Below are 11,738 nucleotides of genomic sequence, written 5' to 3'. Positions count from 1 at the left end.
TGATAAACAGAAATGTTTATACTGTGCGCCACCGTTTTACCGCGGGCATATTCATCAACGACACTTTACTATCACTTTTTATATGTGCTTGTTGCGACGCAGCCCATCGATTCCCGAAAACATGCGCCAGATATGAAAATATCCCTCGGTTTTCTAAGAAACGTTTTAACTAGTTGGGTAAAATTTAAACAAAAAAACAATCAATCGACCCTCCGTTCCTCTCACCGTCACCCTCGCCCGGCCCAGCCGACCAACGATAGCGCATAGTTAGATTTGCTACTCGCCGTGGTCCCGACCGTGTACACACAGCCAGCGATGTTTGCTAGGACCGCGGTGTGCGTGCATGGCTCAGTCACATAAATAGAAGCATGACTAATGCTCCCCAGCATCGCTGCCGCGATGATCTCACCCGCGGAATACCCGCCCCGGCTGCCACGTAGCAATCCATCGCCGGCATGCACACGCGCGCACGCGAACAGATACGTACGTACACGCACGCACGCACGCACGCACATACGCGCGCGCGCGAACAGAAACGTGCGTACACGCACGCACGCGAACAGATACGTACGTACACGCACGCACGCACGCACGCGCGCACGCGCGCACGCGAACAGACACGTACGTACACGCACGCACGCATGCACGCACGCACGCACGCACGCACGCACACACACACACACACACACACACACACACACACACATCGCAACACGCTAAATATTTCATTCGTCGTGGCATACGAAAATATAAATTGTTATTGACAAATTACTTAAAGAGCCTATGAACATAATTTAGGGAAATCAGATATATTTTATTTTAGATATAACGTAGTGCAATTATGAAATTGACTTAATCCAGAACTGGTAGGCCTACGAAGAATGACATTTAGAGAGTTTTACTTATAAGGAATACGATACAGACGAAAAATTCGCGGATACAGAAAGCAGACTGGCTTATTGTAATGAATTTGCCTTGTAACTGGATGTCATGAAAGAAATTACAACAGAAATATCTATATTACAATCGGAATATAAATGCATAAATGTGAACATGGCTAAATATATGAGAACCCAGCTCCTTACTAAATAGTCTGATCTCTCTGATATAAGAGGTAGGCGTGACGACGAAAGAAGTCCTTATGGCTTCTTTTATGTTACTATAGCTGACTTATAAAAACATTATTTAGCTGGTTTAGACAAACGCAATCAGGATGGTGTAGGCCTATAGACGTTCGGTGCTAATTAACCTACATAGGAAATACACAATTGCTCATAGCACCAAACATGGTCTATGCCCCATATAAGGAGTAATAAAGAAATTATATACCTATTATATTATATATATTAATTATATATCATACATATTATATGATATATTAATACATATCAGCGGAAATTATCACGAATACACAGCGAAGTGTAGTCACCTTCAGTTGGACAGGTGAGTTTCCCCAATACAAAATGCAATGCTTAACTTAGACGTAATACGTAACAACTAGGCCTACACGTGGCATGTATGTTCCTGCACGCGTTCCGGCGTTCGTTCGTGCGTGCGTGCGTGCGTGCGTGCGTGCGTGCGTGCGTGCGTGCATGCATGCATGTGTGTCTGGATGCGGAGGTAGGATGTGGGTATCGGAAGAGTTATTGCACACATAGCTGATCTAATCAAAACTCATGACAGCAAACCTTGGAAAATGGATATACCCCCCAAGCATTCGAATGTAGTAACGACTCGATCAAACGCATAAAAATATAGAGCAACTCACATGCTGCGACGAGAAGACAAACCATCTAAAAAAAATTCTCGTTCGCATTTGGATCGTCGCACATACAAAACGAAAGAAACCTCAATATTCTAGGCAACTGTACGTGTGCGTTGGGTGCTTTCGCAAAGATAGAACGGTGCGCTCGATTAACTAGGCCCGTAACGACATTCCTAGTGAAAAAATTCAGTACGCACAAACTATGTTCCTCCTAAAATAACGTGAGTACACACACGCACGCACGCACACACGCGCACACATGCATACGCACACACACACACACACACACACGCACGCACGCACGCACGCACGCACTCACGCACGCACGCACGCACGCATAAACACACACATAGCCACCCGCACACACACACACATATATATATATATATATATATACATATAAATAGGAAAAAAATTACAACAGCAAAACAGGTTACTTCGAATGAGATCATGTTAATTGGGCCCGGGATAAATATATAAGCGAAGTCTACCTATCGAAAATTACGATGTTGATGAAATTTAGTCCAGCATAAGCAACGCTGTAGCCTACAATGTTGCACGAAATCTGACTTACAAAAGTACAAATGACGGGACTCGATGCAAATCTTCCAGCGATTTTGCCGAGTGCCAGCGCCCCAACGACCTTATACTGAATATAAAATAACAACCATTTGTGAATCAAGAATATATCATTGACCTCTGTGTTATTTGCAGTGAAATTGTAAATAAAAATAACCGCAATAACAGATAATTGCAAGCGCCCTGCACAGTTAAACTCAATAATTTTGCACATACTAGGCACTCACACACTACGGAGGCACTATGAAGAATTCACTAGCTAGCACCACTACCTATTACCTCTATGTTAATACAAACAAATGGCACCAACAATGACCCTGTCGACCACCGGTCTCATTAAAATCAGAAATCGTACGATACATGTCTGTTGAAATGCCCCCGTACCAGGCACCCGTACCGGCCGTACTAGCCAGCCATCCTATATCTCAGTGCAGCGCACCCTTTCAAGTTTCCGTGCGCCCTCAAGCATGTACGTATACATGTGCGCGCACTGGCATTAACGCACCGCCAATTAAGCAGCCACAATCACTTGACATTCCCATTCTCCGATTTTCACTTTCGTCATCTTGTAGTCGCGTGGGTTCCCGAGAGCAACGCTGTAAACGTTCGACCACGATCAATAACGACCTAATTAATTACATTTCATGTATTAATTATCATAGTGACCAGGCAACGACTCCCGAGCTTTGGGCAGTTGGTCGCGTATCACAAACACACTGCGAGTGCATCACATCGAGTGTGTGAAAATAAAATTCGATACGCTTGTTGGAGCGATGCAGGTGGCCCTGTCAACCGGTAGCGATATTGCTGCATGATCGCGGCAGACGACATTCCCGGAGATGGCTGTGTAGCATGAGGCTCAGCTCGTTTTTCATCCTCTCAAGTTTGCGCACCTCCTCCTGTAGTTTGTCGTTCTCCTCGCCGAGCAGTTTCTCTCTCTGCGTGCAAACAGCAGATATTCAGAAATGCTTATACTCGCCGCGTTCTTCGAACGCGCATCGCAGCGAATAGAAGTAGAGCAGCGAATAGAAGTAGAGCACGAACACTGAAGTGTATATACTTTTGTAGCAAATATCAATTAGAAATTGCAGTGAAACATCGTTGCAAGTGCGCATCTGTAGCGACGGTACGAATCGGCGATTTTTTTTGCTTAAATATATATCTACCTCTTCAAGCGCGGACTGCTCATCTCGTTTTCTTTTTCGACACTTTTCCGCAGCCATTTTGTTTTTCTCCCGTCTGCGTTGACGGCGTAGCTCATCAGCGGGTGTCAACTGTGTACGCAGACATTAGTGTAAGCTATAATGTGACGTTTATGACCAATTAATTGGGTCAATGATACTCCTTATATTAAGCTGAACCGCATATATGTTCCATGTTAGTCATACTAAAATGGCGTTATATCTCCACAAAATTGCTCCTGCACACACGCTCACACATACCCATACGCAAACGCGCGCGCAAGAACACGCGCCCACGTAATCGCGCACACCGTGTATGTGCGTGCGTGTGTGCGTGCGAATGCGCGCGTGCACAAGTCTTACACTAATTCGTTCGTTCACTTACGTGCTCGCCGCTCGACTTGCGATACTCGACGACGATGTTGCCGCACCTGTTGCGAATCTGCTCCGCCAGGGTTTGCTTCGCCATCGTGCTGATGAACGTCTTCACCTCTTGCGGATCGATCTGCTCGGCGGCTATCGACCTCGGCTCGGCAGCCGACAGTTCCTCGTCGACACTTGACCAGCTGCCGTTACTGTTAGCGCTGCCGTACGAGCCGGGAGAGATGGCGGCCGGTGACGGGACAGCGATCGGATGTGACCTCGCGCCGTAATTCCACGCCGATTCACCCGCCGACGCGTTGTACGACAGCGGTGACGCTAAGGTGCGCTGCGAATGCGGTGACAGGTTGCCGCCGCCGTCGCTGGTGTCTACGCCGTAGTTGCAGTACGGGGCCTTATCGACATTTGGAGCGTGCGCGGAATACGGTGCCTCCGAGGAAAACTCGGATGACTCCCGATAGTAGCCGGAGAGTAGAGTGTCGTCGTAGACGCTGCGTGACTCCGTCGGCGGATCGGTTGCACCGCTACCGCGATCGCATGTCGCCTGACCGCATAGCGGCACTGGTGACGGCGTTGCTGTCTGCTGCATGCTCGTGTGCTGAATATGTCCCAGTGGATGCACGTAAGCCTCGGGTGACACATAGGCAGAGAAGTAGCTGGCACCGATCGGGTCGGCTGCGTGTTCGTACAGGTGTTGACTATGCCAGTCAAGCTCGGCGGCGACATTTTGCATCATCATGGACGAGGTTACGACCGCGTCAAACGGGCGCACTTGTCTGAAATGGTGACAATACCGGTGAGCGCACGCGACACCCAAACATGGCAGCATTATAGATGGATTTTTGGATGTTTACTTGCAACATGCACCAACGATATATATATATACATATATATATATATATGTGTGTGTGTGTGTGTGTGTGTGTGTGTGTGTGTGTGTGTGTGTGTGCGTGCAGCGCGGGCGCGCGTGTGTGTGTGTGTGTGTGTGTGTGTGTGTGTGTGTGTGCGCGCGCGTGTGTGTGTGTGCGTGTGTGTATGTGTGTGTGCGTGCGTGCGTGCGTGCGTGCGTGCGTGCGTGCGTGCGTGCGTGTGTGTATCTCGTTCGAACTCGTTAAATGTCCCTCGAAGCCCATTAGCTGTTGATTTTCACACCTAACAAGAAACACCTATCATGTGAACTGCGCTCAGCTGACTGCTACGGTAATGAGCATAGTTCTATCAATCAGCTTGCATATCATATAATATGAAGAAAAAATTATTGTTTAACCACGCCATCCGCCCGCATATCCGTGCCACGCACGGGCAGGTTGGAAATTCCCATTCTGCGTCCTCGCAGCATTTCTATTGGCTGGCGTTTCCGGAACCCAGCTTTGAGATGCCTAGACACCATCCTGTTTGGGTGTACTAGAGCATAGGCGACATCATAGATATATCTACCGTGCTTTGCGGCCTATACAACGCATCTATTCCCAGACAATATTTCCGAAAACCATAATATGTATCCCATATATGAACCTATAGTATTGTACACCCTAACTATGTAGCTATGTTATTAGCATATACAAATGATTTATGCGGTACCAGGAACTATTTACCAGGAAAAGATTTATGCAAGACTTTATACTACTGTGCTTATATAAATAACTGCTCGATCCCCGGGCGATTCGCAATCGGTGGATACGTATATATACGCGGAAATATGCACAGAAAGCGCATAATTCTGACAGAAAGCGTAATAATATCAAGAGCTCATAATACATATTATTGCATTATGATGATACTATCAGGAGAGAATAATAATAGATCTATCTATGAATATAGATCTAATAATAATCTATTATTATTCACTCCTGATACTATGTTAAATGATAGATTGTACTCCAGGTGGTAGTGTGTGCGTGCGTCTGCGCGTGCGTGTGCGTGTTTGTGTTGTATGTGCGTGTTTGTGTTGTATGTGCGTGTGCGTGTGCGTGTGCGTGTGCATGTGTGTGTACGTATGTCCGCGCGTGTGGGTGTGGTGCGTGTGTGTGCGTGCGTATGTACGCGTGCGTGCGTGCGTGCGTGCGTGTGTGCCTGTGTGTACGTGCGTGCGTGCGTGCGTGCGTGCGTTTGCGCATATTTCTTTGTGTAGGAGGATGTTCGTAAATAGTCCAATAATATAATAAGCGTACAACACGTTTCACGTTTTCTTTTACACTATAGATTTTTGTCAGCAAATCGTCCGAGTCGTGCAAAATAGAACACGTTCTATTTCTCCAACTCGGCGACTTGAGTCCGACTCCGACTCTCGATCGAACTCTCTCGATCGAACTCTCTCGATCGACTCTCTCTCGACTTACACAATCGAATTTCAGCCGATTAGTTGGAATGCACTTGAAATCGGTACGATTTGCTGACAAAAATCGATAGTGTAAACGCAGCTTAAAAACAGCAGCTTACAAACACGTCATGTCGAGTTGTACGAATAATTCTCGTACAAATTAGGCTCGTCGGCAATACGTTTTCTATGATGATGTGCTTAGCTCGTAAGTAAATGAAAGAGCGTGAACTTTGCGATTGGTTGAATCGGCCCACGCGACAAGCACTGACTGCATGCAAACAAAAAGTTCACCTAACCTCCACACGGCAGCGGAAGCCGCATGAGTCATAGCAAAGTAACTCATCGTGTGGGCAAACACATGTGTAAGCTAAGTAGGAGAAAATCGGCCCATTTTAGAAGATCAATAGTCTGCCCTGGGAGGAGGGGATCACTCGTAGCCGAGCTGAGCTGATGCCGCTTTACGAGGCTGGGCTTGGGTACGCAGCTGACATGTGGTTAGCGCGTATAGCACTCTAGTGGTATACGTGGAGGGTTCGCTCATAAACTCACAGAAAATCCTCATTAAAGATGAAGCAAAACCTCCGTAATGACATTACGTCTAACACAATGAGACGGAGGCGATCTGTTGATGTTCAAATATGTGATATCTCTACCCTTAAGCACTCGCGAAACGAAATCTACACTTATTACTTTTGCATTCTAATAACATCAATGAAACATGTGTAAACTCTTCAAAACGAAACTGGATCAATCAACTGCAATTATTACGCAAATACATTACTGATCGCGACATCTAGATTATCTTCATTTAGACCTATAACAATATCTTTGTACGCCTATATAGAATATGTTTCCTGTTTTCGCATGCACGCCCCCCACCTTCTTTCCAACGCTAACGTTTAAGTATGATGCCGCCCGGAATCGGGGTAATTTAGCCACGTCTCACGCGTGGCGTCGCGTTACAAGCACAGCGAGCATTCTGGGCTGCAACATACATCTATACACCGGATGGTGTGAGCGCCCGCGTCTTATGGCCGGTGCGAGCTATAGCGCGCTTTTATGATTGGTATTATTTGGTATGATTGGTATATTGCGTAACGCTACTGATTATTTACTCCCCGCGCGGTTCTATTGAGCTTATCTTTCTGTTGCGTTCATCTCGCTTCCTCTCTCTCTCTCTCTCTCCCTTCTTTCCTTCCTTCCGCCCTCTTTCCATCCGCCCCGCTCTCCCCTCTCTCTCCCTCTCTCTACTCCAGAATCTGCTCTTCACTCCCTCTATCCCCCCTCTAGCCCTCCTCCTCTCTTCCTCAACACCTCTCTCCCTCTCGCCCTCTCTCTCTCTCCCTCTCTCTCTCTCTCTCTCTCTCTCTCTCTCTCTCTCTGTCTTTCTACTCTCTCTGTATCTCCCTGCGAGCAACCGTCTACCCCCTTTACACACTATTTCTGTTTTTACCCACTTTTCCTTTCCACTCTTTCTCTTCCTTCAACTCTTCTGCCCCCCCCCCTCTCTCTCTCTCTCTATATATATATTTATTTATTTATTTATTTATTTATGTGTGCGTGCGTGCGTGCGTGCGTGCGTGCGTGCGTGCGTGCGTGCGTGCGTGCGTGCGTGCGTGCGTGCATGCTGCGCGCGCGGCGCGCGGTGCTGTGTGTGTGTGTGTGTGTGTGTGTGTGTGTGTGTGTGTGTGTGTGTGTGTGCGTGCGTGTGTGTGTGTGTGCGTGCGTGTGCGTGTGTCCACCTCTCTCCCCCTGTGTCACTCTCTCTATGTTTCCTTCTGCTTCAGCTTATCTATTTCCCTCTCGTTTTCACTCGCGCGCATCTCCCATATTCTTGCATTTGGTGCCACGACTTTCTCTTTTCTTTTTTCTCTGGGGCCAATTAAGACTCTGCGATTGCATAGCTCCGTATTAAATACACACTTATGATCAAACTAAATGCCAGGTGGCTATATCTAGTACTCGAACCGTCGTTGTTTACCTGTATGTTTGTATAACAGATATATGAATAAATCCTGCGTGACCGCATAAACTACACCCACGTATCAAATACACTACTGTAGGCCTACACACTTATCTACTACATTCACCTATAGTTAATAATGAAATAGTAATATATTGATGGACAAATAAATGTAAATGTATATGTGTGTGTTTAAATGTGTCTATGTGTATGTGAATGTGCATGTAGATACTACAGTAATCGTCCGTACATAAAGCGCCCGTACACACGCATGTGGTGGGCGTCTGAATTAATTCCTATTACGTTTTTGCACTAGTTTCTGTTTTGTATATTTGTTATAATGAAAGCACGCGTGTGGTATTTAAAATGCGGCCGTTTTCCCTATACGAGGCGTGAGAAATTCAGCTATCATGCAGTGGGCATCAACACAGCTAGATCAATCCTCCGAATTAAAAAAGTGTAATTTTATCAGGGGGTTGAGTCCGTTCTTTTACATATCGGCAAGGAAACTCGCACTGCGACTCCACTAAATTCATGCTTTAATTTCCTTCGAAACGAGATAGAATATCGTGGACGATGACTAATTTGTGCCGCGAGTACCGTTCATCAATACACAGGCAACGATGGGGAGATATATCTGTGATTACTATGGCTTAGGACTTCGGCGAGATAATAAAGTCAACACCAGATTCAGAAATTCTAACCCTATAACGAGACACCTCTGCGCTATTCCCATCACATGCATTGGTGAGGAGGCAAGGGGAGAATAATATGCGCCGATATGCTAAGCCGACGCACAAACTAACAAAGTAAAGTCCAAATCATGTTCTTCCCTGGAGGCGTTAGAGTACCATGGAAGTACCGTCCAGTGGAAATACGACATCGGTTAAATGCCGGCGAGTTTCACTGCAAGCTATTCGAATGTGAATAATCACAAGAAATGAAGTAGGGCCTATATATTGATAGGTGACTAAAATTCAATTGGAATAGTGTTTAGAGTGCAAAAAAAACTCTTTATGTAAGCGCATAGACTGCACAAACACACACGCGCGTGCATTCACGCACGCACGCACGCACATAAACGCGCGCGCACTCGCACAACTAAAATAATGGCTACATGAGGTTTAATTGATCGTACAATTAATGGACTTATATTGTGGATGGATTATACCTGTCCGTTTCACCTTCTGTCGCCCCCGGATCACTCTCGGCTCGTGCGACGCACGATATAACTGAACACTTAATTCTGAGTCCTCTAAAATTTGCATCTACGGACTTCTGGCGCATACTTCGATTCATATATTCATATAAGGACCACCTGCCGCAGTATCTGCTGCGAGAGAACTCGCGAGGTGCGAGTCTATACTCCGCTCGCGGCCTCCGGCCAAACACGAGTTGCTACTCACCTTTGCGAAATCCCGACCATAATGAATGCACGCGTGCGTTGGAATCGATTCCGCTAGTCGCTGTGATGCACACGTACGCGCGCGCTGTGTGTCGGCAGTCTACCACCGCATCACCAAGCATACCGCACGACCCAAACAGAGCCAAACAAACCAAGACAGTCATCGCGTAGAGAGAAGAGGACAGCGGCTACAGAGGGGCCAGCATTTACATTTGCCTCGGTTTCTAGAATCTTCGGAATGGAAGCACATACCGGTGTTTTTTTCTTATTATTTGTTCGTCCGTCGAAATATTCAAAGACAAACGCTGCAAATAAGATTTGCCGATGGGCGCCAAAACCAAATAAACGCTCCCTCGAGAAAAAACACGAAATCCCCCAGAACTAACATAAAAACTGCGTCTAAAGTGCATATTTGACATTTTTCGACCAAAACGGCCATCGTTGACATACCTCCTCGAAATTAGAAATGCGATGAAAAAGTAAAATGAGTTTATTTCCTTTAAACATATGGGGTAAGAATGCCTATTTTGCTGTGCTTCAACTAAACGATCGTAAAGTAAGTGAAATTCTAAACCAAACTGATTCACGTTGACTCTATCATTGATAGGTATGTTATCACGCACAAGAACACAATGACATCGTCTTACTAAAATACAATCTTTACTATACCTAGACATTCTAATTTCTTCCCTTCTAAACTCTAATTTCGATACGATTCTTCTCCCGTTTCCGCCGTCTACAACTAAACCCACACGTTGAGAAGGTCGCAACGGATAAACGAGTGCAAGTATATCATTTTACAACATCGAAACATACTTCTAAGGGTTCAATGATAGAGAACATGGGTCCCAATAAAACCAATGTCATTTACATCAATATAAATATAATATTATATCAATATAATAGGTTAGGGTTATGGTTAGGGTTAGGGTTAGGGTTAGGGTTAGGATTAGGGTTAGGGTTAGAATTAGGGTTAGGGTTATGTTTCGGCACATTGGTTTTATTGGGACCCATGTTCTCTATCCTTGGGCCCTTCTAAGTGCACTGCACCTTCTGCTGTAGTCTGCAAGATTAAACCTCAATAGAAACACGCTACTTTAAAGCACGCTAAAGATTCCAGAGTAAAGCAGTAATCAAATATCACCGTTTATACATATCTGTGTCTCCGACTACGGTGCAACTTTTACGTTTACTATAAATCATGCAGAAACCCTGCTATTTGCTCGTATAACGCAACGCTAGATAACGTTTATACAACAATAACAATACTATTACGTCTAACATATCGCCTACCTCGAATTTCCCGTGCCGGTTTCATGTGCCGCCTAGGAAGGACTCGGAGACGCGGTTGCCTGTGACAACCTCCTCAACAGATAGGCATCGATCGCACAATTGCGCGAAAACTATTTTGCCGCGCCTGCGGACTGCGCGAGCGTGATGTCATCCTGATGTCATGGCTATTTTTAGACATTACTCGCGCTGAATCCGCGTTGCGCATGCGCGTCTGCATTTACCTGCGTGCATGCCGCGCACCTGGAGGGAAACAACCACGCGATTGGCTAGCTAGCGGGTTGTGGGTTTGCCTTTACAAATAACCTGTATATCACACGAGCAGGAATCCATAATCACAACTAAAGTATGTGAATTATGTGGCAAGTATATATACACCATATAGGCGAGGAAATATAATTAAAGCACAAAACCACATGTCAATGTCCAAAGTCATTGGAGTGCGTGTGTGTGTGCGTGCGCGTGCGTGTGCGTGCGTGCCTGCGTGTTGTAAAATAAAAACATCTATTATCATATAGAAGTTTACATTGCTTGATAGCAATAAGACAATGTATGTGAGATAGTTTACTATGCAATCACGTGTAGAAGTAAGAACAATAGAAGATAATAAATGAAAGCGAATATATATAATTATAAATGAAAACCATACGATTAGGTGTGATCTGTATGTCATTTACATGCCCATACAATGAAATTCACTATATGCACATCGGTGAATCTCAAATGCTCGCAACGAAACACATTCTAAATACGTGAGAGTGGTAAATAAAATACACTAAAAGGCTTTTTCCACATCTAAAAACGCGACGGGACGCAGAGACGAAAAAATGCTGCAAATCCCATTGCACACGTTG

At 45.5% G+C, this 11,738-nt stretch overlaps 1 protein-coding gene across 1 annotated transcript; it reads right to left on the bottom strand.

Moving 5' to 3' along the window:
- Window positions 1–793: 793 nt before the first annotated feature.
- LOC106811335 (transcription factor kayak-like) lies at window positions 794–10,974 on the bottom strand. The gene is made up of 4 exons (XM_014814917.1): window positions 10,888–10,974; window positions 3,911–4,682; window positions 3,511–3,618; window positions 794–3,282 (listed from the first exon to the last, which is right to left on the bottom strand). Exons 2-4 carry the CDS (start codon window positions 4,643–4,645, stop codon window positions 3,133–3,135), a joined length of 993 nt encoding a protein of 330 aa, XP_014670403.1. The 5' UTR covers window positions 4,646–4,682; window positions 10,888–10,974; the 3' UTR covers window positions 794–3,132.
- Window positions 10,975–11,738: the final 764 nt, after the last annotated feature.

The sequence above is a fragment of the Priapulus caudatus genome, unplaced genomic scaffold, assembly GCF_000485595.1.
Source record: "Priapulus caudatus unplaced genomic scaffold, Priapulus_caudatus-5.0.1 Scaffold528, whole genome shotgun sequence".
Taxonomy (NCBI): Eukaryota; Metazoa; Priapulida; class Priapulimorpha; order Priapulimorphida; family Priapulidae; genus Priapulus; species Priapulus caudatus.
This window is presented reverse-complemented; position numbering and strand designations above follow the sequence as displayed.

What these genes read in the sequence shown, in the direction of transcription:
- LOC106811335 (XM_014814917.1), bottom strand. Translation starts at nt 4,645, where the DNA reads ATGATGATGCAAAATGTCGCCGCCGAGCTTGACTGGCATAGTCAACAC. An exon ending in GCAAGTCGAGCGGCGAGCAC is followed by an intron (nt 3,619 to 3,910) that starts GTAAGTGAACGA and finishes CTGCGTACACAG; the next exon opens with TTGACACCCGCTGATGAGCT. An exon ending in AGCAGTCCGCGCTTGAAGAG is followed by an intron (nt 3,283 to 3,510) that starts GTAGATATATAT and finishes GTTTGCACGCAG; the next exon opens with AGAGAGAAACTGCTCGGCGA.